This window comes from Podarcis bocagei, assembly GCF_964188305.1.
Source record: "Podarcis bocagei genome assembly, chromosome: 7".
Classification (NCBI taxonomy): Eukaryota; Metazoa; Chordata; class Lepidosauria; order Squamata; family Lacertidae; genus Podarcis; species Podarcis bocagei.
The window spans coordinates 67,872,973-67,899,607 of NC_138132.1; the positions used below are offsets into that span (position 1 = coordinate 67,872,973).

The window sequence follows — 26,635 nt, forward strand, 5'->3', positions numbered from 1 at the left end:
CTGATGATGACTGACATGGCAGGCCGTTGAACGTTAATCTTGTATTTTCTGTTTCTCCCCCTCCCAAGCTTACTTGGATAGCCTTGAAGGTAATGACTGAAAACTCCCAGCATTTGGGCTCATGAGCTTTTCACTTTCATTGCAAGCCAAGGAAAGGATCTGTCCATTTTGCTAGAGCACGTGGGTTGCATCCTGCTGTGGAGCGTGCATGCCAGCAGTCCTGCTTTGTTATGAATGGCAACCTGTCCCTTATGAAAGGGGCACATTTTTAGGGCTTTGCCTGGCATCACAGAATTTGCTGGGGAGGGAGTTAGATTTGGGGTGCATGCCGGAGGGAGAGACCGCAAATCACTGCAAAGCAAGGAAGGACTTCTACAAATAGCTAAATAGGTTAAATTTAAAGTTGTTAAAATCATGAAGTCTAATTTAATTTCCTTAGCTTTTTCGTTTGTATGTTTTTGCACTCAATGGCCAAAGCTCTGGATGGCAGAGAAAGAAACTGGCTCAGAAACAGCCTGCCCATTTTCCTTTAAGTTTATATAATTGAAGTGGGATAGGTGCTTTTTAATTTAAAAATGAAAGCTGAAAATTCAGGGAAGTTGTCTGGTCACTGGAAGCCCACCTCCAGTTTGGCACACTGGCCTTCCATTCCTACCATTTCACAGGCACGCAGAATTTGCCAAGGATGGGCCAGAATGGGGGGCTGAGTCCTCTCCTATCCCCTCTTTCCCAGTACCTTCTTCCTTCACCTACAAGTGTGGTGACCCCCTAAACTGCTCCCCATATAGAGAACATACCAGTTTGCTTCCTTGATTAGGAGAATTGAGAGAGAACATCATCTGGCAGCAGTGCAGATTTGGCAATTTGGGGGGAGAGGTTCAAGCACAATTTGGCGGTGGGTTAGGGTAGAGCAGCGGGGAGAGATTCCTCAGTCACAAACACCAACAGTTCTGTACACTTTGCTGGTTTAGAGGCAGTCTACCCCCAAGAGGTAGCTTATGCGGCTAGGAAACAAGGAGTGGCAGCTTCATCTTGTCCAGTTTCTCCATTCATTGACCCATGTGTCAGACAGTAGGGGCTAGATCAACCGTTGGCCCAGTCTAACATGGTGGCAAGCCTTGTGTGTCAAGTAGGCACAGAGCCCACTTTTTCTGTGTGGTGCTGGTTTGCACATAATACTAAGCCAAGGCTCATGGCTTGTTCCTCTTGGCTCCAGGCAGGTTGGAAACCCTAATTGTACAATGCCAAGGGAAAACAGGCATCAGTTCTCCTGTGCATCAGCTGTTGGGTGACAGAATGAAAGCCTGCTGGATCAGCTGCTCAGGGCTTGCAGACCACTTTGTACACGGGTTCCCCGGTGCAAGTGGGATAACCCATATGACATCATTATGACATCATTTGATTGACATGTTGGTTGTCCTCACCTACCTGTCAAAGTTGGTCCATGGGGTCCTGGCCCACGGAGCTGGAAATGTTGTTCACCCTTGCATTGGATGCTGCCCATTCATGTTAAACATGACCAACTGCATAGCACGATGTTTGAACCAGCCCACTATCAGGTTGAAAATTGGTGAAGTATTTGGCCTAGTGTGCAGGTTTGTGTGCTTTCTCTGTCTCTTACACGTGCACAATAAATGGAAACCAAGTCTTAGAGCAGATTAGATTTAAAAAAAAAAAAAACATTTCCCCCATACTCTGAGGAGTAATTGAAATATTTTTGTCATTGTCCATGGAAAGCACTCTTAATTGGGAAACATTAATATTTCCTAAAAGTCCCAGTCTAGTCAGCTTCCAGTTTGTGGAACATACATGTGCACCATCCAGAGATGACTAACAGGTGTGGAAGGCCTGCCACAGATGTACACCTTGCGTTGAGATGCATTCTGCATTTTCAGGGCAGAGCCTTTTTTGCATATTCAGCTGCCCATCCTCAAGGGATTGAGCTGCTTTGTGTGGAGAACCAGTGGAGGAGAGGGGGGTTACGGGTAACAAGGAATGGAATTTATAGGTGCAATCTTTCCCCCTATTATGTGCCCTGCTTAGTAAAAGCAGCAGGGTACTTTTTCTGTTATCGCAGTGAAATTCTTCTGTGCCCATCTCTGGATTTTCCCCTGAGTGACTGTTATTTTTGCCTTTGGGAGTGCTTCAGCCTCTCTCTCTCTCTCTTTCTCTCTCTTCCCCTTGCAGTATGCACTTTATAAAAAGATGATACAAGCTGCCATCCTCATCCAGAGCAAATTCCGAAGCTACTACGAGCAGAAGAAATTCCAGCAGAGCCGGAGAGCTGCTGTCCTAATCCAGCAGTTCTACCGCAGCTACAAGGAATGTGGGAAGAGGAGACAAAGTCGCAGGACGGCTGCTCTCGTGCAGCAAAAGCTCAGGTGAGGTGGGCATGCTGGAGAAGGTAGACAGGGCAAGGGCTAGTCCTCACGGATCTTAGGCAGTCCCCCACATTGACTTGCCAGACAATACCAGGCAGAGTGGATGGATGGATGGAAGGGGGTGTAAGGCAGAGATTGATGCTTATGCACTTGAGTAAAAGAATAAATTATGCACCAAGGAAACCTAGATCCCCCCCCCCCCCCGGTGAATCAAGCAAATGCATAGGAACAAACATTTCTCTCAGAAGCCACGATTCTGCATCTGTTACCGAAGAGTGCCTGCCAGCTCACAATTGGAAGGGCTAAGAAAGGCAGGGGGCACTGATGGGTGAAGGGACAAAAGGGCAGCTCAGATAGGTGGGGGCTTTCTAATGTAAGGAGGCTGCAAGATCGGTAAGTACAACAGAAGGGTGGCATTCAGTCACGAAGGACAGAATGAATCAATATGCATCAAAGCAGGTGTCTGAATAATTTTAGCCAAAGGCCTTGTAGGAAGAAGGCCCATATTCATAAAGTGTTTTGGTTTGTTATAGTTCTTTCTAAAAATAAATATATTAAAATTTTCTCTAATACAGTAAGATTACAACTACAAAAGATACAAATTGAATAAGTAAAATACAGAGCCCTCACTTAAAATTAATTGTTAGCCTTACCACCCACAGAGGACAGCAGCTCCTCCCAGCTCTCACCTGGGATCTTTCCTTTCTCCTCCCAGCTTCTCACCCTGAGAGACCGACCTTTCACTCTCTCTCACCCAGGGTCCTCCACTGACCATCGACCACCCCATCAGTATACAGTCTTTGGACCTTAATAAAGGCTCCAAACATATGACTCCAAAGAAAGAAGAAAAGGAATAAAAGCAAAGAATAGAAACAAAACAAAAAAGAAAGGAACAATAAAAAAGAAAGGAGAGAGAGAGAGAGAGAGAGAGAGAGAGAAAGTAAAACAGACAAAATAAAAAGAAACTAGCAAAAAAAAATGGAGTGTTTTGTCAGCCAGCCTCCCTTATTATGAGTAAAAGCACTAAAGTTTTTACAGACATCAGCTTGGACAGTCTCCCTCATGGGAGCATTAAGCTGCTCTATATACCACAGGCAGGCAGTTGGTCTATATAGCTCAGTATTGTTTGCACTGATTGGCAGAGGCTGTCTAGGGTTCCAGAAAGGGGGAGAGAGTCTTTCCCAGCCTAACTGGAGATGTCTGGGATTAACTTGAGCTTTTCCGCATTGAAAGCAGATGCTCTACTACCACTTACTTAGATGGCCTTTTCCCCTCCCCACTTCCTCCTTGGTAACTCCTGGACCCTGATGTTCTCTTCCTTCCTTCCTTTCTTGCAGAAGCAGCTTGCTCACCAAGAAGCAGGACCAAGCTGCTCGCAAGATCATGCGTTTTTTACGACGCTGCCGCCACAGGTGAGACATCACCAGCGTTCAGTTTCTAGGTGTGCCCTCCCCAAGATACCTAGTTGGGGGCTACAGACCAAGGATTGGAAGGTAGTGCGGACAATCACATGGGGGGGCTGCAAATGGTTGTGCCAAGAAACAAAGTTCAGGTGCTCCCCAGAGGATTGGAGCCTGGTTGGATCATGAGTGTCCATGGATGTTGTCCATGGGAAGTTGACTTGGGCCTCTGAGGGCAAAGGCAGGCACAACACTCTTGGCTGCAGCCACGTGAACCTTTGCCTGCAGTGTAAATCTGGTTTTATAACATCACTGTTGAGTGCTAGATCTGCTCTTGGTTTGGACCCTCTTACATGCTTCAGGGGAGCTGCCTGCCTTTAAACATATACAGATGTATACTGTATATTTATATTAGTGGTTCCCTATACCTCATAGAAATATTAATGATCATTTCAAAAAACAGATGCTAAACTGCCCTGGCAGTTTATTGTGTGGTTGATGCTTTGATGTGGGCATGGTCAATAGGAATCCAGCACCTTTCCTGACAGGCTCAATGTCTGCAGAAATTTTTTTTAGGTTCAAAAAAGCCCCCTGTGTTTCCCTCCCAGGACAGTGTAAGTCTGTGGTACCCCCAGGTAAGGCAATAGGACATGCTTCTGTGGGATCCATCCCAAGAGGACTGTCAGTCCAAGCAGTGGGGTGTAGAGGGGGTGCTCCTGTTGCTTCAGAATGAAGAAAGGCCATCTGAAATTTCAGAGTTTGGCACATGAGGAGGAGAGGCAAGAGGAAAGTGACTGGGTGGATGTGCTAAGAAGGAACAGAAGGGGAACTAAGAGCTTTTCTGCATATGACCCAGGATAAAGTATGCCATTTCAGATTTAGGACTAGTTGGGTGATGCTGGAAACTGCAGAGTGCAAATGAGTGCAACCAACAAAGATTGTGGGGTTTGAATGGGCAGCCAAGCTTCAGGTAGAATTGCTGCTAGGCTGCAATTGTGCACTTCACCTGCAGTTTGGGCTGGGGTGGTGGGAAGTCACTTAAGTGCAGAAGCTGTCTTAGGTTGACAGGCCTTTGTATGATGCCTTCATGGCTCCCAGCAACAGTTCAAAGCTGCTCAAGACAATGAGTCTGCAATCCTATGCCCACTTAGTTAGAAGTAAGCTCCACTGAACTCAGTGGGGCTGAATCTGTAGCAACATATTGTTACCAGCTCCTTCTAGCTGAAATGGGGCCTTCTTAGTCTTCAAGTCATATTCTATGATTTATTTTTTTCTTGTGCACAGAGAGAGCAGCAGGTTTTGTGGTACATAAAAGCACTTTTCAGTCTCAGACCAAGATGCTTTAATGGTTATAGCAACTAATGAGTGTGCACATTTTTCAGGAAATACAACTGAGGAAATGAGTTTTAAAACTATTGAGTTGTGCCCTACTCATAATAGACCCATTGAAATTAATAGCCATGGCTCAATTTGTTACCTTAATTTCAATGAGTGCACTCCGAGTTGGACTAGCATTAGATACAACCCATTATTGAAATCAGTAATGCAGGCCTCTTCGTCCCCCATGAATTTGCCTGATCCCCTCTTAAAGCCACTGAAGCCACATTTGGTAGAATCAGATTCCACAAGCTAACTACATGCTGTGTCAAAAGTAATTTCTTTTTCTGTCCTGAATCTACTGCCCACCAAGTTCACAGCGACCCCAAATTATACTGTTGTGAGAGAAGCAGAAGGAAGGAAAAACCCCTGTCTAATTTCACCCCATCTCATCCCTACCTACTTCTTACTCTTCTGTTATCTAAAATAAGAAGCCCCCAAACAGTACAGCCTTTGGGATATTCCAACTAAGCTCTTTTTAGAGTAAGCCCGTGTAAATTAATGAACCTTAATTTAGTCATGCCCATGAACTTCAGTGGATCTACTCTGGATAGGACAGAGAGTTCTGGAGAATTCAAAGGTTTGCTTGGTCCATTCTTATTAGTCGTAACAAAAAGACCCCAATATTATCTTGATGTAATAACCATCTCTTGTAACACTAGAATACGTGGACATCCAATGAAGCTGGATGTTAGAGGATCCAGGACAGACAAGCGAAAGTACTCCTTCAGACTGTGTATAATTAAACTATGGAATTTGTTCCCATGGGAGGCATTGAGGGCCACAAATTTGGATGGCTTAAAAAGAGGATTGGACAAATTCATGGAAGATAAGGCTATCAGTGGTTAATAGCCAGTATGGTTATGCTCCGCCTCCCCAATTGGAGACAGTAATACTTCTGAATACAAGTCACTAGAAAACTGCAAGAGGGGAGACTGCTTTTAAGTCCTGCTTGTAGACTTCCGATAACCATCCAGTTGGCCACTGTGAGAATAGGATGTTGGACTAGATGGGCCACTGGCCTGATCCAGCAGACCCTTCTCATCTGATGTTTTTCGTTGTTTAACTCGATACTAATTCACTTGTATTGCCATCTCTGCTCCATTTACTCAAAGAACCTTTGTTTGACAGACTTTAAAAAAAGATTTTGGAGCTCCAAATATATACTACCTTCAAAATAACCACTGCCCATGTATTAGTTGGCAACATTCAGGTTTATAGGAGTTGCTCCCACAATGGCCTCTGTGTTTGTTTGTGTATTTTGTACCATTCTTCCCATTATATGTGAGGGAGAGATGCAAACCTTCCCCACCCCCCACCTCTTATGGAAGGGACAAATGGCGATATGACAATGCAAAGTCGTGGTCTCTTTAGCTTGTGATAGCCCGACTCCAAGGGCTCATCAACACTTCCACTTGTCTCACTCCTTTCCTATGGAAAACCCACTGCCTAGCTCTAAATCAGAGCAAACATCAGTCCAGAGAAAACCCAAATTGAACTCCCATTGAGTGCTAAAGAGCAGTTTTCCCCAGAGGAAAGCCGCGGAACAAGAGGAAGTTTGGATAAGCCCTGAATATGCTTTGAACTTGACAGCACTTTTAAGGATGTACACCAGGGGCTAGCAGGTCATCAATTGGCAGTCCAGATGTCATACCTGTAGCCCCATCTGCTGGTGTTTCTTGACATCCTGTGCACAGCAAATGACTGGTTTGGCTTTGAAACAAGTAATAAGGCATGACTAGCTTTTTCCAGCAGAAAACACATCAGGTGGCAAAATGGCATATTGGGATCAAGAAGTAAAGGGAATTGGGCCCTTTGGAAAAGTGGCCAGCACCTTTCTGTTGAATCTGTTGTTAACCAGAATTTTTATTCTGATTAATAGATTTTCATTACTTAATTTGAACCTTGGTAAGAAAGTGGAGTTTTGGTCAGTGAGCCAAGATGGCTACAAGGTTTTGACAACGGCTTGGATACTTCTTGCTGCGTTCGTAGCCCACCATATCTCTGGGGTTACAGTTAAGGAACACCTTCTTTCTGATTATCACATAGTATTTCTAAGAAAACTTGTTCTAGTCTTCTGAGTCAGAGAAGGAGGGTCTTAGAACCTCAATGCTACTTTCCACCCAGCTCTAATAAAATAGACCCGCATTTGGGTTTTGCTCAATATTGTATGGTGCTACTCAACCGGCCCCACCCTCCCAGCACGTAGGTTGTTGCAAGCTGGCCCCTGAGATCTGACACCCCCACCTTGGCCACCCTCTCCTCTCCCTCTCCCTTCCCCAGAGCAGGCAGCTTGCCTATCCTCCTTGATCTGAAGCTGTTGAATAAAAGGTGTCTACCTGTTGCCATCTATATGCTAATAGCTCTTTGCTATCGTTTTGCGCATCTGAAGCCCTCTGGTGGACCATAGGCGGTACAAAAGGGTGAGTTTAGCTGCCTGCTGGACTGTTTCTCTTCCATTTAAAATGATATATCTATATATATCTCACTATATATATATACATATATACACACACATATATATGTCTCTCTCTCTCTTTGCTTTCTGCTTGCTTGCATGGGGCTGCAGCTGAGATGATGACCATGAAGTTTCACATCCATTGAATTCTCTCTGAATCGGGGAAACTGACCATGCCACAACTAACTGTTGCGGTTACTAACACCGCTGCTTCGTACTACCTGCAGTAGCTGTTACAGATGCATGAACGGAGCAGGGGTGGGGAGGGAACACTCCTGTCCATCCATCATGGGGCATGCTGATCAATGAGAGGGAATGGGGCAGAAATCTCTGTCCCATGGTCCCCCACCCCCAGTAGCAGCTGTACTGAGCCTACCTAGCTACATTCTCTGTGGACGGTATCTGCTTCTGTCTATACAAAATTGCCCATAGCCTGAAAGCGAGGCTCCATCCAGCGCAAGGCCTCAATACTTTGTTGAACAGACTTTCTCCTCTTCTGCCAGGAGGGAAGAAAGGAGTGAGAGCTTCCTGCTCTAGCCTAGGAAGCGCTGGCTCTCAGCACTTCAGGCCAGGAATCAGGAACTGGGGTGCTGGGGGATGAGGGCTCAGCCAAGTTAAACATCATGGGTGGGCGGCCCCTCTAAAGGCACAGGATCCGCCCTTGCCGTTGGCAGGTAGTATGAAGTCTATGGATTTGATGAATACTGATAGCCTAACTGTAGCTGCTGCCTACTGTAGTTCAGAATCTGGGAGAAGCCCCCAGCCTGGATCAGGCAGCCCAGGTCTGACCTGAGAGCAACACGCACAACTGCATTGGCATCATGCAGGCTCTCTTTTCCTTCCATGTCCTTACAAAGCTGACATCTTGCTCCATGAATGACTTCTGAAAGTCAGTGGAAATGTAGGGGCTAAAGAGTGGAGGGTTGGATGTGAGCTGCTGGATTGCAGGACTGGGAAAGAGACTCAGCAGAGCCCTTGCTGCCAATCAGAGCAGGCAGCACTGAGCAGCAAGGAGGATCCACTGCCTGGCTTACAATCAGGTAGTTTCATGTGTCTGGAGCAGGAGAGCACATGCTTTGCACGCAGAATGTCTATCTCCATCTCCAGCAGCAGCAGTGCTGGGGAAGACCCTGGAGGACCAAGCACCTCATCTTACCTGCTTTCTGCACAGTTACAGGTTATGCTGTCCTTGTTCCTCATTTGTTGTGGGGTCCATTCTCCACCCAGCCAATCTTGCAGTTTGTTGGGCATCTTGTTCTTGGGACTGCCTCAGATATGAGATTTTATTTCATATATTCTTTTAGTTATATCATTATTTTACAATGTGAACCATATCAGAGTAGCCAGCAAGATTCAATGGCAACATTCCTCCTCGAAGCTGGCAGCAGCGATGAAGAAAATCATCCTTAAGATTTCTTGTATAGCTTTTTTTCCATTCTCTGCTGAGTCCTTTAGTGGCTTAATCATGGGGTTTGTCCACAACCGAGCATTATTGAGCTGTTAACGCACTCCCCCTCCCCCGCCCCACATTTGAATTAGTCCACGGCTGCATATACATGAATTTGCCTATGAGGAAGAACTTTTATCTTTCCTGTTCATGTCAGTAAGCATTCCCTTTTGCGTTTTTCCCTGCCTTCTAATTTGCTGATTCAGTTGTGCCAAATAAATACTGACAGGGCATGTGTACAGATAACTGGGCAGGCAATTTTTAATTCTTAGCACACACTTTTGTAGTTTTCTGACTTTGTGCAAATCTGAAGGATCAAAAGAAAATATCTAAGGCTACACTCCTCCATTCAGGAGTGTGCCAGAAAAGAAAACAATTGTATGTTTTCAGCACATACTTTGAGATTAATACTGTTCAGTATTTGGTGCAGATTTTTGTGTGTGTGTGTGGTTTGCTTGTATAGTTTTCTGGTTTTGTGCAAATTTGAGAGATCAAAAGGGAAAAAACCACACGGCTGTACACCATTCGGGAGTGCAGTGAAAATAATTAAGAATATGACTGGAAAAGAAATGATGGTATTGAGATAGTACTGAGCATGGAAAGGTGAGTAGCAGAAAGTGAAAATAGATCCGCCCACCCCTAAATAAATAGTTTGCAGTTCCAAGTGCAGTAGTTTGGAGCCCAATTTCCACTAACGTCACATTCCCCCTGTGTTGGGAAAGGATTGGTGTTTGAGGGTAACATCATGTGGATAATACAAATTAAATGGGAAAGCAAACCGCTGCAAACACACAATAAACTCTGGTGTGAACAAACCCACTGATGTTTGTCCAGAAAAAGCCCTCTCCTCAAAACAAAACAAAACAAAACCACACACCCCACAACAATTCTGAAAGTCTTACATCTCAAGTGGTGACCACATCTTCCCAGAATATGTCTTCCTATCCTGTTGCAGGTGTTGAGCTTGTCACATTTCTTTCTGTGGCTGTCTAGTAGGAGTTTATTAGCTACATGGTAGTTTTTTAATTGGATTAATAGCCATTCCCTCTACTCGGGGAACTCTTTGGCATGTAGTTCTGTGTTGGAATCCTAAAGTTCCCCAGCAAGATAACGCCACCATCAAAACACCATCAAATGCAGTATTTCTCAAGAAACTACTAGAAAGATGTGGGTTGTGGCTGACACCATTGTGTGTGTATGGCTTCACAATCCAGTGATGGAAGTGCATGGATGCTGAGCAAATGGAAGTCTGTCCACTGCCTCAGTACTGTGGGCAAGGAAGACTCCCATTCACAAATGCAAGGCTGGACTGATGCAGAAGAATTGCTTTTGAAAGGGGCTGGAGAGTCACCTCACGCCTATGTGAACACACTTTGTAACAAGTGTGTGTGAATGGCAGGGTCTGTTCACTGCGGTGTGGACACCAGTTTTGGACAGTGGAACCCATTTTGATGCCATTTGACTCTCCCGTTACAAAATCTACTGGCACATTTGGTAATGGTGAGGGAGCTTTCCCTTTTATACAATACCTTTAAAACAGTTGTGTGCTGCTGAGCTGGGATTTGAAAAAAGAAAAAGCAACATGTTTGTTTACTGATTGTCCCTTAAGTTTGTTGATGATGCCATGTTTGGTATCCTACAGTAAAAAATGCCACTGCACCACCTCATTCTCTCCCTTCGCCTGGCAATTTTTACAGGGCTGCAAAGTGAGGAGAATTCCCAGCATGCAAGGGGGACGTGGGGTGTCTCTCAGTTCAGCTAGGCCTTAAAGGTAAAGGGACCCCTGACCATTAGGTCCAGTTGTGACTGACTTTGGGGTTGTGCACTCATCTCGCTCTATAGGCTGAGGGAGCCGGCGTTTGTCCGCAGACAGCTTCTGGGTCATGTGGCCAGCATGACTAAGCCGCTTCTGGCGAACCAGAGCAGCACATGGAAACGCCATTTATCTTCCCGCCGGAGTGGTACCTATTTATCTACTTGCACTTTAACGTGCTTTCAAACTGCTAGGTTGGCAGGAGCAGGGACTGAACAACGGGAGCTCACCCCATTACAGGGATTCGAAACGCCAACCTTCCGATCGGCAAGTTCTAGGCTCTGTGGTTTAACCCACAGCGCCACCCGCGTCCCTATCAGCCAGGCCTTAGAGGCATGATAAATAGCTTCAGGATTGTATCCATGGAGCAGCCCCATAGCACAGCTTGTGAAGGGAGGTGTTAGGACAGCTGCTCTGACAGGTAGAAACAGTTGCTGCTAGGACTAGGCACCTAGGGAGTGAGCAAAGAGAAAACTCACAGTGCTGATGAGAGAGGGGGACATGAGAGTCCAGAGCCTGGGGCTGACTCAGAAACACATAAAGGCAGGCACAGTAAGAGAGAGCTCCCCAAAGTGCTGAGAGGGAGGCCTTGCGGCAGGAGGCAGAGTCTTTCCTAGTAGTAAGTGCAGGCAGCCACTTCCCAACAAAAGCCATGAAAGCTGCTACATTTGGCCATCAGCTGAGCATCTGTAATATGGATCTTTGCTTTGCAAAGGATCTTGATCTGACAGCTGACCTAAAAGCATTCTAGGGGGTGAACCCCAAAATACCATTTTAGTTATTCAACTGTGTTCTATTTAGGCAGGTGGAGGAGAGTCCAATCAGGTCCTTCAGTAATTTTGCAGATTTGTCGAAGGGAAGCGAGAGCTTTAATCTCACTGGCAACCACAGGGCACTTCCACACAAATCAGCACCAAATCTGGACTTGCCATGGCGCACCAACCCTGTAAGATAACCCAGTAGCAACAGGTGTCCCATTCTCTTTTTGTCTCTCCCTCTCCTTGCTACCAACCATGTATGTCACTTGGGGCATAGTATAGGATTCCCACTTCTCTCTGTTGATCTCAGGAGTAGGAAAACAGCTAGATGAACTCCCAAGTCTCCTACTTGACAATTCCTGCTTTCCCAGGCACCTTAACAACAGTTGTATAGTCCAATGTCGGGAGATGGATCACCCGCCGTTGAAGGTATCCAGGATTCAGAAAAGCCCAGGAATCCAAATCAGCAGTTTTATGCAAAATGAAAATATAAAATAGGGAGTGAATATGCAGATCAAAATGGAGATAAAAACACTATGTTAGAATGTTGGATGGTGATGATGATGATTTTATTTATACCCCACCCATCAAATAAGTTTTACTCAGCATAGGCTGTTGTTTCTACTTCTGTGTAAGCTGCCTTGAGTCCCTGTCAGGGAAAAAGGTGGGATATAAATAAATATAATAATGAAAATTAATGGTCCTAACTTAGCCATGTCTATTGTTTCAAATGGATCTACTCTGCCTGGGCATTCTGAGCCAGGGACAAAGGTGTGTGGAGGTGAGGAATAGGAGCCACCTGTGCCATGGTCCGTCCCTTCAGGGAGAATTGGGTGGTTGCATGTTCAGGTGGCTTTGGGCACCTGTTTTTAGCATGGTTCATGTCAGCCCAGATCCACTCCTGTGCCTCCACCTCCTCCTTACGTTGCAACCCCCAGGACTTCTGCTTCAGGCGGCCTTGACCATCTCTGCTACTTTGATTTCCCCACAAGAGCAAACAAGAGCGAGCTGCTGCTGCTCTGCCCTCCTATACAAAGCCACACCTGCTGCGGCTGCGACTGCCGTTGCTGTGCATGTGCGGGACACACTCACATCTCTGAATGCTGCTGCTGCTCCTTCCCAGTTGCCATGAGAATTTGTACAGTCCCCATTCACCTCACAGCACAAAGCGCTCACACAGCTGGCCTCTTTCAGTTAGAAGCTCTGAGGCAGGCCTAGTCTGGCTTCTCTTGTCCAGGTCTCTGTCCTGGTTCAGGAGTGGGCAAATGCAGCAGCAGCTGCTTTTGCCATGACAAGGAGTCACAATGCATAGGAAGATTTTGAGGTTTGAAACCTGGGCCTAACCTAATAACCCATCCATGAGTATGTATATGTGTGTGCATGCATAAGCCTCAGAGTCAGTGTGATCGGCTGGCTAGATGAAGCCTCTGGATTGGACAGACATAACATAAGTCCTGGGACTCTGGGCTTTCTTACTCTGCCTGCTCAACAGAGCACTACGGTCTGCCTGCTCCAGCTCTCAGTTCCAGTGACTGACCTCCAAGGCATCTTTGGGCTTGAGAATATGCACTGCTGGTCTGGATACAGGAATAGCTGTCCACAGCTCTGACCTGGAGTGGAGAAGCCTTAGCTGGGATCTGATCTGTAGTTCAGCATGGCTGTTTCCAGAGCTCCTGCAATGGGGTTTCATGGTTCCTCTGCCAGTGGTGACCCTTCCATACTAGTGCAATGGTGCTCTGGCACTGTCCTGTGAGCTTTGCACAGGAATGGGGTCCTGGCCCCTTCACTTGCACACAGGGCATTCCCTGGAAGCAGTGGAGGAGGGAAGCATGTAGCTCAGCTGTGTGAGACATTTCTAATTGGGCAAGGGGTGGGGTTTCCCGCTGGCAAGGCAACACTGTCTTGGCCCCACAGCTTGGGGGGTGCTCAGGGAACATCTGTCATAGCTGTATAAGGGGTTCCTTGCACTTTTGCATGTCAAAGCAGGCTTAGCTGTTGCTGCCATTTCATGTTAAAGAAGAAAAATGGGCAATTGGCAAAAAGATATATATACTATGTTCAGTGAGTAAGTTTCCTTATATGTACAGCCCTCTCATGAATATGGTTGAATAAAAAAGATCTCTCTAGCCAAAGTGTACATCTTAACAGCTCCATGAAGGACATGTCTGAAGGGTTCCCACAGGCAAACCTTTCAGAGCTGCTGTTTTCACAGTTCTCTATTGAGTGGGGGGTAACCAACATGGTTCCCCCACCCAATTTTGCTGGATCCCAACTCCCATCATCCCTAACTTTTGGCTATCCTGGCTAGGGGGAATTGGAGTCCAATATTTTCTGAAGGGCAACCCATTGGCTGTCTCTGCTGTGCAGCTTCCTCAGGTGCAAAGATAAATTTTCCAGATCTGGGAGTGGTCCCACTGATAGCAGCATCTGTATTTAAACAGGTTGTAGTATATTCATTGCTATATTCAATAAGGGTGACTGAGTACTGACAATAGTGTGTTTTGGTAAGTATGTCTCTTACTATGTTTGAAACCTGAATTAACCACTAGCCATTTATATGTGACACTGGATTTTTGGTTTCTTCTGAAGTCTCATCAGTTTCCCAGTTCTTGTGCCACCTTGAGAGTGCATAGTTAGATGGTGTCTTTCTTTCTTTCTTGTTTAACCTGGACTTCTCATGCCTTGGGCAAATCCAGCATCTCCCTGCAGCATCAGGGCCTGAGATCCATCGGTGAGGTGGAAACAACACCAGGGAGAGACTTTCAAAGGTCAAGAGTGAGGCTAAAGAGAATGGTGGATTTGTTGTTGGAAAGCCAATCTGGGGTTAAGCGCAAGAAAGCCACCCAAGGAGGCAGGGCAGGTGGGAGCACAGAGAGAAGCCAGTAATAGGAGCAGTAGGAGGAACTGTTGAGAAACTCTGAAAGGCTGGGAGGGAGGGAAACAGCCAGCAGACAAATGCCTTTCACTACACAAAGAAGAGGGATAGGAAGAGGAAGTTTGGCCTGGAATTAGGCTGGGGAGGCCCTGTTGAAGAAGGGAGGGAGAAAGGGTTGCTGCAGCCCAGTTCTCAAGAAGTCCATGTGACTTAAGACACCCGTCACCACTTGTCTAAACTTGTCCAAAAGAGCAGGGATGAGAAAATAACGCATCACATGTGGTCTGCATCAAGGCAGCCACAGCCACCATTTCCAAAGTAATCTTGTTCCGTTTGCCTCTTTCAGGAGCTGAATTCTTTCGAAGTACAAATCAGTGTGTTAAGTTGCAGGCCACATGCTCTGGGGTGTCTCTCTTATTGGGCCTTCTCTCTCTTTTTGCTTTGCAACCCAAATGAGAGATCTGGAAAAAGGGAGGAGCCCCCATTTCCCAAATTTCCCACGAGCCATTACTGCTCTAAGAGAAACAGGTAACTGATTCTAAAGTCCCACCCTGGGGCTCCACCCACTCCACTGCCACCCTCTGCTCCTTTTCCTTCACCGGTCAGTTTCTGACCTTTCACATTGCCCCAACCAGTTCTGCTGTCCACTTCATCCAGCATTTCTTTGGCTGGGCATTTTGGAGTCCGCTGTGATGCAAGACAGCTTTGCAATGTGCTTTTTACTCACTCAGCCATTTCTCTGCTCTTACAAAGTTATTTTCCCCGCCTAACTAGACCTAACTCATTTTGCTCACAATATCGTCATCTGAAGTTGGGGTGGGGAGGTGGATAATTGGGCAGAGGGCTTTGTCCGCAGGTGGCTTTTCAGGGCTTCTGCTTCTGCCATTGCTTCTTCAATATGTTATGCAACCCCCTTGTGATTCATCAAAGAAAGCAGCAAAGGAAATTCTCTGCTTGGAGGGGGAGTGAGGCATCTACTTGGCAGCAGGGTGTGGGGGTGTGACCACATCCTTTATTGAAAGGATGCACAGTGAAAGTGTTTCTAGTTTAAAGTTCTCAGCTGCATCCATATCATCTAAATTGTAAATGAAGCTTCTATCCCACAAGTAAGATGCTCTGGGTGCTACTGGAAGCAACCGCCCAACCCTCATCAGATTAGAATGGGGAAAGGAGATGGAAGATCCCACTCAGTATTCTGCTCTATGTGGGGCTTGTTTAACTCTATGGTGTCTGGATGTCTGCCTCTGTTGTAGTGTAATCTTCATGCCTCGAGGTTTGACCACTAAGTGTACAAATACCCACTCCACTTTTTAGACTTTTCAACTAATCAGGGTGTTTTCAACTATATTTGAACCAGATTTCTCTTGCTACTGTATCTTGTAGTTGATTCCTGTGCTTCTTCATCAGTAAATCACAGTGTTCTCCACGGTGCTTACACGGGTGTAAGTGTGAATAGGATTGCACAATGAAACATTGGAGAGAGTGGGTGGAAGGGATATTTTTATGCCTATCCATTTGGGAGGAGAAACATGCCAGTGTCTCCTATTCAGAATGGCCTAAGTGGTCTCCAAACTTCCTTCCTACTGCTGCAGAAGATTGGGGGATAGGTTTGAGGGTGTGCATTCCCCTTCCATGGAGTGCTGGCTAGGCCTGTTGAGCCTCACCACCATCTCCATTGAAATGGTAGGATAGTTCGAGAACATAGCCAAGGTCTGCTGGGATGGGAGGCCTTTTTCTGAACATATCCCAGAAAAGTCAAAGTGCTCTTCAAATGTTTGCAGCTTAATGTTTTTTGCAAAATAAGAGAAAATAGCAACACAATCAAAAGCAAGTGGGAGCAATATTAGGAGATTTGACTAATGGTATATAAATTTTTCTGAATACGATAAATTGGAATATTGGGTCTTTTGCAAAATGGGGAGAAGTGTCTTTGCATCGAGGAGGAAGGAGAGGAAGGATGTGATTTTGGCTGGTGGCGTCATGGTTGTATTGAACCTGCAATTTCATTAGCACTATATATTATCGATTTAGTAGTCTGCACATAGTTGTAAAACTGGATATAGTGTTTCCAACAAAGCATAAAATTATTTTAAACCTACCTGTGTTTGAAACAGTTGCTCAAAGCAAGTTAGTATCACTCCCCTGCCCCAGCACCCACACAGAAAAAGGGGCCTGATGCATCTCTAGCCCAACCTGGTTGCAGGCAGCCAGCAAGCCTAGACAGCAAGGAGCCACCCATCTATCGCCAACACATCCATTACATCAAGTTGAGTCTGCACAGGTATATGGAGGTGAGGCTCACGTTAAAGGCCACTGTTACATCTTGTCACATCAGAAACTGCAGCTCTAGAGTGTACATCCATTTCAGCTAAGGAGCATCACAAAGCTCTTAATACCTCAAGAGTCAACAATTGTCTATCCATTAAGTAGTTGGTCTGGTGTTTAAACCTCAGCATTCAAGCAAGTCAGCCACCTGATTGGTCCCAAGGAAGGCGTTGTGTAAATTTCTAGATGACATCTGTACTCGCGCAAATGTGGAATGTGGCGAGAATCCGCATGCATTTTCCAGACAATGGCAACTGGTCTCCACCAGTCCAGACACTGCATGCTGATGATGACAGATGGTGCCAACAAAGCATGACTTGCATCCCCTCCACTCCAGCAGAAGTGCTCTGTTAGCCTAGACTTTGCATGACTCAGCATGTCTGCAAAGGAGCCACCAGCTTCGATTGATCATGCATGTCCTCAATGAGACCCCATAGCAGGTGGGTCTTCTACCTCAGTGAATGAGTCCACAATGGGAAAATGTGGGCTTTGCATGGGAAAAGCACGCCTGGCCTGACACATGTATCTCCTCTTTCTGAATTTAACATGTCTATTACCTCAACTCACTGTGAACATGGTGTGCCTACCTGGCCAGGTTGCAAGTCAAGAGAGAGGTGGGAAGACGCTTGACAAAAGGGCTTTGTGGACAGTGACAAGAACTATAAAAGAGAGGAAAAGGTTTCTAGCTTCATGGGACAAAAAAAGGAAAGGTCATTCCAACCTCTGTCTTGGCTAAGGAGCCAGTTGGGAAGCCTGGCGGGCCAGTGTTGTCTCCAACAGAGGCACATAAAGAGAGAAAAGACAGGATAAGTCGATCACCAGGAAAAGTTACTCGTCTGACAATTTCACTTGGCGCTAGACAACTTGCCCATTGCTTCAACCAGTGGAAGTGCATTGCTAGATGATATTTTCATCCCTTCAGCATGCTCACTGTCCAGCAAAGATGGCCAAGCTGGTTGTGAGCAGGTTGTCTGAACCCACCTTGAAATGAGCATCATTACTGGTCTCATGGAGAGTTCCTGTGCATACCTTGAACTCCCACATATGCAACAGAAGGTTCAGGAGAAAGGCTGGTCTTTATGTTGAACTTATCTTGGCCAGTTGTTGACCAGAGGTGGGGCTGAGGGAAGACAAGAAGCCCTTGCTATGTTGCTACCACTAAGTAGCTGTACCTTTTACGTGTAGCTGGTCTTTTTTACACAAAATGCCATGTGTCTGAAGGGGCAATCCAGATCAGGAATCTTGCTTGGTGGGCAACAGGGAATTTGGGCGAAAACACCTGTTTGCTTAGATGAGAGCTTTATTCCTCCATGCAAACTGCAGGTATAGGGTCCTGATTGGGATCGCAGCAGAAGGAAAAAGGGTTAAAAGTACACAAACCATTACATGCTACCTATTGGGATTCCGATACGGATCAAGCACCACCACCCCTCTGGATTATTTTTTTAATGTACATTTAAATGTTTTTTATTTAAACAATTCATTTATATACTACTTAACTACAATAGTCTAAGCAGTTTACAAAAATGCAATACAAAAAGTATAAACCAGTTAAAACTATAAAATCAAACTTCAATTAAAAGACCAGCTGGGATTAAAAAAATATTTTTAGTAGATGCCAGAAGTTCAGTAGGCAGGGGACCTGTCTGACTGCAATTAGGAGTTTCATAAAATTGGGCCCACGCTAAATGTGCGGCTACAGGCATCTGAGCCACATGGGACTGCTAACAGTGATGCCCCCCAAAGACCTCAGTGATCGAACAGGGATATAAGGGATTAGGCCATCCTTCAGGTGTCTTGCAGCCAAATTCTTAAAATACTTTGTAAATTAATACAAGAATCTTGAAACTGGCCCGGTTGCGAATGGGCAGCCAGGTTGTGGGGTTTCCTGCTTGGCAGGGGGTTGGACTCGATGGCCCTTGTGGTCTCTTCCAACTCTATGATTCTATGAGTACAAACTTGAGCACCAGAGGTTTGTGCTGGCAACAGTCAGACCCCCAACAAGTCTAGCCACAGTGTTTGGCACCAGCTGAAGCCTCTGGACAAGGCCTAAGGGTAGCTCCACGTAGATGCATTGCAGTAATCAAATATTGAAGCTTCCAATGCATAAATCACCATGGCCAGACTGTCCCTGTCCAAGAACGTCTGTATTTGACACACCAACAAGGCTGGTAAAAGACATTCCTAGCTCCTGAGGCCTCCTGAGCTTATAGGGACAAAGGTGGATCCATAAGCACTCCCAAACTGCAAGCCTGTTATTTCAAAAGAAGCATAGCAGTATCCAGAACAGGTGACTGGCATATATTCTAGACATGGGAACTACCAGTCTACAGATAGATCTTCTGTCTTTTCAGAGTTCAAGCTATTCTCCCCCCCCCCCCCCGCCAGCTTTTTCCTAGAAGCTGCTTCAAATGACACTTGCCTTTTGGGACTACTGGATACAGTTAATTTCTTTCTTTTCTTAAATTATTAGTGAAATATGGGAGAAAAATGAGGTGGTTACTTCCTCTGCCAAAAAATAAAAATAAAGAAATGCATAATGCCTTTTTGTTTTTCACACCAAGGGTTTTGGAAACAGAAACGTCATACCTTTCCCCCATTTTCCCTTTTCTTTCATTTCAGAGCGAAAGAATTGAAAAAGGCCAAGGAACTTGAAGAAAGAGGCGGCGGCGGCAGCATCCCGTAGCAATGTGACATTGCTTTTCAGACTGTTTTCATTTTCTGTTTTTAGCAGAAACATGCAACAACTACAAAAAAAAAAATTATTAAAAAAAAAAAGAAACTGACTGCAGTGCCGAGAATTTCGGCTGCAGGATTTTAATGGTAATGTTTAGTCATTACATTTGCACTTTCATGGACAACTTTTAATTTGTTCAGCAAGACATCTTGGAACTCAAATCTTTGGTTGGATCATGGGGGGGAAAGTGACACCCGGAAGGCGTTTTCATGAGTTGCTTCGTTCCTCTCAAATATGAAAAAAAAGAGAAGCAATTAATTATCCTTTTCATATAGGGCTGTATTAAAACAAAACAAACAATGTGTGGAACTGTACAAATAATAATACCAAAAAAAGCAAAAACCCCACAACCCAAGAATGCTATTCCTGCACCTGTCAATCATCTCCAAGACCCGGAACCGTTGGGATTCCCTGTGGAAAGGCGCTGCTCACCTTCCTTCCGTCTTGCGCGGGGCCTCCATCTTCCCTCCTCCATCACCTCCTTTGCACACCTGTGTCTTTTTGTTCTTCATCGAATCTCTCTCTGCAACTTTTTAGATCTGCTGGTTTTAAATGTATCCCGTGGGACTTTTCCCAGAAAGCTGTCAGTGTTTTTAAGGCAAACGGGTATTTTGCAAGAGGGTGGGGTGCGGGGCGGGGGAGAGAGAATGGGTGAGCAGCTCAAGCAAAAAGATCCTTTTGGTTCGGTGGTTTTCCTTTTTCTTTCTCTCTGTCTCTCTGTCTCTCTCTTGTGCTCTCTCTCTCTCTTTCTCTCTCTCTCTCTCTCTCTTTCTCGAGCCTTCAAGTATCTCAGCTGCCATATGCACTTCTCATATTTGGCACTTTATTTTCTGGCCTTACTTCACGCAAGATTTTTACTTCTTTAATAACAATGATGATTTGTAAAGCATTTTGGTAACCTGCAGACCTCTTGTTCGACCGAAGAGTCACATGCAAATAAGCTGACTGGACATTTCTACCACCGAAGGGAGCGAGCAGTCGGGTGCTGCATTCCGGCCAGTAAATCTCTTGTTTTGGCTATTTCATCTCAAAAAAGAAAAAAAAGAAAACCTAGGCAGTTTCTGTACATAGAGAGAAGGTAGAAATGGAAATGAGAAATAAATATTTGAAAGGGAATATATTGATTAATTGCTAACTATTTTATTCACAAAGGGTCAATAACTTGGCAAGAGAAATTTGCGTATTTGTATAGTTTTGTCTGAATGAACGAGAAGAGTGTGGATGTTTGTACATATTGTATATACTAAAACAGATGTGCATGAATTCAAGGACAAAAAGAAGACATGAAAAAGCAAAGCATTAGTGGCTTATGGTCTGTAAAATGAAACAAAAAAAACTTTATTTCACTATAAGAAACTTTATTTTAAATGTTCTTTAGAAGAACATTTTGCTAACGCATGACTAAACTGCAGAAGCAGAAGAGCTAAAATGTATTTAGACTTAGGAAAAAAACGGCAAAGTAACATTACTTTTTAAAAAAAGAGTTATGTTTACATTTGATTTTGGCTACCAGGAGTTTATTTAAATTTCTTTTAACCTTCTTGGTTACCTTTTTAATATTTTATTTAATTTCTCCTTTTTTTGCCAATGGTGCCAAGTAAAGTGAATGCTAATATTGCTTAAGAAAAATTAAGTTATTTTGCAAAGCAGATAATCATAAGAATACAAAATTGTATCTAGCTTAACACCATACACTCTCACTCCAATAAAGAACACTTAGAATGAACATAAAATAATAAAAAAATAAAAGAAAAAGAAATAGTATGAAAGTAGAAAAAAAAATATGTTTCACATATCCATATTTCCTGCTGGAAGTCAGACAATGTACTAAAAATTGCACAAAATTTTAAAAAAAGAGTAAAAGTTTAAAAGATGCAAGCAGGTTTTGTAGGGGTGTCATGGTATATTGCTATTTCCACATAGACAGGAGCCAAAGAAATCTGTTTTAGAAGAGTCATTTCGATATGGAAGCTGATGTGAAATGTAGACGCTGGGAAGTGGGGTGAGGGGTGAGGGGGTGGGCAAATCTTGATTTTTGAACTACACTCCGCTGCGCCTGAAGTCAGATGGATTATTTTGGCTTTTGACTGGGTGTAGCTCAGGTCAGAGGTGGCGGTGGGGGTCCGCCAGCCTGCCCGTCCAGCTCTGCCTGGCTACCTCTGTCCATCCCGCACGCCTCCCCCCCCCCAATGCCCTGTATCCTGCTAGTGCCAGTTGAAACGTTGCCAGTGGGTTGGTCGCTTGGCCTGGCCTCTCTAGGCGTTTTGCTTTATGGAAGAGTAATTGTTCTTGCTTGATCCCAGCCACCAGATGCAATGTGTAGTCTTTGCTCAGAGGCTTGTTGTGAAGCCTAAAAATACTCACAATTCTGTGAAGCTTTTAAACTGGTGTCTTTATAAAAGAAGAGTTAAAACACACAAAGATTGTGGCAACAAAAGCGAAAAGAAAAGAAAGACAAAAGCCAACCTGGGGTCAGAGCTCTCCGTGCCTTTTCTCTCATTGAAATTGTATATCTCTCTCTTTCTCTTTTTTTAATTCCTTTATTTCACTGCCAAGACTGAAAAATAACTGCGGTGTGTGTGCTGAAGCTCCTGCTTAGACCCCTCTGTACGTTTGTTAAGTGCTGTTTTGTGGCCCAGTTCAGTAAAGGGGGGAAACACAGAAAAGCCCAAAGCTGGGCAGGCGGGCAGAGGAGACCTCAGCTCCTGCTGCTGCCCTCTCAGGCCAGCCCTGGGCTTCCTGGGCCCTTTGCACAGGGGGGCAAAGAGGAGCCAGAAGTGGGCGCCAACTTGGCAGCACCCTCTGCTTGCCATTTTCAAACGGTGCGCTTGTCTCATTTTGGGCTGACCCTTGTTGCTTTCGGTCCTCACCAGTCACGACCCGAGTGGCGATTTTGGGAGCCTGTCCCCTCCGTTTGTCCTAAAAGGGGGTTCTTCAGAGTCAGGGCTACCTTGAGGTGTTTCCGCTTCAACCCTTCCAGATCCGCAGGCTTGGTGTTGCGTTGACCGAGCGTCAGCCTGGCTCTCGGGGTGCTGCCAAGGCTGGAGCAAGAAGCCCTTGCTTGGGACCTACAAGGCAGGCTGAGGGTTACAGCTGTCATTTCCCCCCTCCCCTTGTTCCTCAGAGAGCTCCAGGTGGGGTCCTTGTTGGAACAACCTGTGTGTTTATTCCAGTTTGACACGTGCCAAAAGGCCTTGCTGAATCAGGGCCATCACCTTTGGGCATATCAATGACCTCAGGCATGTTTGGTTTGAGAACGCTCCCAAGACAGTATATCAGTTTTTTAAAAATAAATAAAAATATTTTGCTTGCCCTTTCCTGGGTTGCGGGACTCAGTTAGAAACAGGAAGACCCCTCTCGGGGCCCCCTTCCTGAATCATTGAGGTGCCTGAGTCCAGGACCCTCTTGTATGTCTCCCCAAAACCCAGAATTGCTCCTTTGTGTGACATCACGTGTGAAACGAACGATCCTGTGTGAACGAAATAAAGAATATAACATGAACCCCCTCTATGGTTGCACGCTTAATGGCAGTTCCACACAGCAGTTGGCGCCCAAACAGAGGGGAGGGGGGGTCCCCGAGACTTGCATGTAAACCTAGTATAGATGTCTCTTTTTGTAAGTTTTATTTTTGTAACTGTGCATGTTAAAAGCATCACTGAATCAATGGATCTGTTGAAGAACTCAGCTGCTGGAACCATGCAAAATGTTTTGAATTGCCCTTAAAATATGGAAAATGTTTTCTGAATGCTTTATATTCTTTCTGCTGTAAATTAAAAATGAAGAAAATTTCCCCACTTGAAGTCTGTTCTTTTTTAAGATATGCATGTATTAATATAGCTACTCCTATTTCAACGCACAGGATTGCCACTGACTAGATCCTGCTCAGAGCAGACCCACTGAAATCAATGGACCTAAGTTAGTCATGTTCATTAACTTCAGTGGGTTTACTCTTGAGTCAGGCTAGCCTTGGATAAAACTCACTGCCAGGTTTGGGCACCTGTTCAGGAGTGCAAAATGGGCATAAGTGAGATGGGTTGTTATTAAAACTATACCCATTTCCATGATTGAGAGGGACATTTTTGCTTCTCATGAGCCCCTGTGACAACACAGGACATGCCTCCAGCCACTGGCTATTCTTACAGGCCATGATTTGGCTACCAGTCGCGAAGCCGCCTTCACAATTTTTCCAGCCTAGGAAGAACGGTTTGAATCCAGACTGCAAATAGGTAGTCCAAAAGCTTCTATTCCCACAGCTGGTAGACTCCTTTCTTCCCTGCCGCTGATTTATGGCCAAGAGTCAAACACACTCTTTTGTGGCTAAGGCAGGCTTTGCTCCATATTTTCAAAGTGTAGCGTTCCGCCCTCTTCCCTCTCAGTTCCTTTCTCTCACACATGCAGTTCCAGTTTTGTTAAATTCCATATTTATATTCCAATTTCTTCCTCACTTTTTTTTTTTTAAAAAAAATGCATTCCGGGAAAGGTTACTGTATCATAAACGTAGAGAAAAACTTTGATATAAGCAAACCGTGGGATCCCATCCCCCCCCCACCATCATCCGAATGAAATCCGCTCTCAATCCAAACCTTTTAAATCCTTGTAGCTGTGTTTGTTTTTGCATTTTATCATCTCTAGCACACACCTGTAGTTTAAAAAAACCCAATTAGCAGGATAACCTGTTCTTCCAGGAACGCGATTGGGGGTCATGGCAGCCAGATTGCTCCATGCACCCAGTGCCTTTGTCTACCCTCACATTCCATGGGGAAGCAAGTGCCAGGCAAACTGTGGATGAGAGCCAGGTTCCGCTTCCAACCAAAGAGGAACGCAGAAAATGCAGATTATCTGTCTCTCTTCATGGTGTCGGGAGAAGCGTCCATCCCCTGGCACACTGGAAACTAGAAGCCAGCAGCCCTGCTCTTTCTAGGCAGCAGATACAGGCAACAAGTGCAGGTGATCAACTGACTGCTGACCCTCCCCACCCTGCCGCTTGAGGCAACTGTCGGTGGGCCGGCCCTACAAGACAGCAGTCTGTTGGCCTGTCAAAGTCCTCATACCATCAGGAAATTTCTTAATGTTTCATTTAAAATGTTTCAAGCCCTGTGGTTCATGGCCTTCCCTCTAGAGTAGCAGGTGGAGAATCTATGATGTGGTTCCCATCATTTCTGGGCATGTTGGTGGTGGTGGTTCAACAATATCTGGAGGTCTGCAGGACCCCCCATCCTCCAGCTCTGAAGCAACAGAAAACAAATTGACTCTGTCCTCTAACGTTTTAATATCATTTCCTGGCTAGACATACCCAACACCTTTCCTCATTGGACCTGTTCTCCAGGCCATACCTCTCAAAATAATCAGTGCTGTTCTTCTGGCATTACAGAGGGCTCCAGCAATTAAGATTCTCAGTAGAATTTTGTACATGCCAGGCTTGAATTGCCCTCAGTGCTCTTTTCCATGCTGAATCACAGGAAAGGCTTTTGCAATGCAAATGCACTTTCTGCCCAGCCTAGGCTAGCTTTCCATTAGCACTGCAAAGGCCACGTCAGAGCTGCTTCTGTGTGGAAATAATCTCTGGGCTTTGGAAGACTGGCTGAGTGACAGGTTGTGCCGTGAGTCAGCCATCTTGCATATGTGCCCAGGTTTTGCCTAACTTCCATACTGAACTCTACATTTATCTCTGTTGAAATTTGTTTTGGCCACTTCTCTGTCTTCCTGTTTCCATCTTCCAGTGTTTTAGCTACACCACCCAGTTCGGTGTCATCTGCAGATTTCCATTTCTTTGTTCAGTCATTTATAAAGGTGTTAAGCAACAGCACACCTAGGTCCAAACCCTGCGTGGCACTCTTCTCCAGGTAAACAAAGAGGCATTTGTAAATGCTCTTTAAGTACAGTTCCTTAGATACCAGCAGATAACAAGTGTAATGGGGGGAAATTGTCAAAAGCACTGCTGAAGTCAATATGCAGTACTCCAATGTCCACAGCATCCTGCTGATCTACCAGACTAGGGACTCATCAACAAAAGGAGATGAGCATAATCTGTCATGCCTTGTTCTAAGAACATAAGGCAAGTCCGGCAGGATTAGGCTAAAAGGGGACCATCTGATCTAGCATCCTGTTCTCACAGTGACTGGCCTGTGGGAAGCCTACAAGCACAAGGGCACTCTCCTTGCCTGTGGCCAGTGGCGTAGCGTGGGTTGTCAGCACCCGGGGCAAGGCAAGTAATTTGCGCCCCCTAACCCGTGGATTTGCGCCCCCTAACCCTAACCCCCAGATGCTGAGCCATAGGCGCCGACTCCATGGGGCTTGAGGGGGCCCGAGCCCCCTCAAAAATTCGTTTGGGGGGCTCTGCCCCCCCAATAATCTCCGGCGCCCCTCCAGCAGAGCGCCATCGCCGCCGCTCCCCCAGCCCAAAATGCACAGGGTCGGGCTGCATGCCTCCTGCCCTCCCTCCCGAGCAAAAGCTCCACCCAATTTCCTTCGGAGCTGATTAATAGGCGCAGCACGCTCTCCCCTATTCGCTCACGAGGAGGCGGCGCCACTTTATTTGCATATTCATGAGCTTATTTATTATTCATGAGCTTTCCCGGGCCCCCCCCCCAATATTTTTTATAAGTCCCTGTGCTGAGCCCGGTGCGGCCGGCCCCCCCTGCACCCCCCACGCTACGCCACTGCCTGTGGCTTCCAGCAACCAGCATTTAGAAGAATTATGAATGCGCCTAATCCTCTTATAAAACCATCCAGGTTGGTGACCATCACTACTTCCCGAGAATTCCTTGTTAGCCCGTTTGTGGCCACAACCTTTCTCTAAATCAAAAGCAGGCAGGGTCCGGTCCCGCCCAACATGCCCACCTGCCCAGCACTAGGCATCATATTTGGCATCAAGCGTGGCGCAGGTAAAAACGTGCCCCTCCATCAGGTACTCCCAAATGCAGCCGGTGATGGGCTGCTCCGTTCTTAACTTGAGCGGATCTCCTCTGAGTAGGACGAGCACCGGAGGCTCACCAGCCTCCCTCCAGCGCAATGCACTTAAGAACATACAGTAAGGAGAGCCCTGGTGGATCAAGCCAGTGGCT

At 45.6% G+C, this 26,635-nt stretch overlaps 1 protein-coding gene across 3 annotated transcripts in view; it reads left to right on the forward strand.

Moving 5' to 3' along the window:
* Nucleotides 1-23,365, forward strand: part of CAMTA1 (calmodulin binding transcription activator 1) — a 724,786-nt gene extending 701,421 nt beyond the window's left edge. Inside the window, exons 19-23 of one of the 3 annotated variants that reach the window (XM_081201361.1) lie at nucleotides 69-89; nucleotides 2,188-2,381; nucleotides 3,719-3,793; nucleotides 7,551-7,581; nucleotides 19,457-23,365. In XM_081201361.1, the coding sequence (XP_081057487.1) occupies nucleotides 69-89; nucleotides 2,188-2,381; nucleotides 3,719-3,793; nucleotides 7,551-7,581; nucleotides 19,457-19,489 (354 nt within the window). In that variant the 3' untranslated portion in view covers nucleotides 19,490-23,365. The remainder of the gene's footprint in view (nucleotides 1-68; nucleotides 90-2,187; nucleotides 2,382-3,718; nucleotides 3,794-7,550; nucleotides 7,582-19,456) is intronic. The other 2 variants (XM_081201360.1, XM_081201362.1) reach the window with 2 other exon arrangements.
* The last annotated feature ends 3,270 nt before the right edge of the window (nucleotides 23,366-26,635 follow it).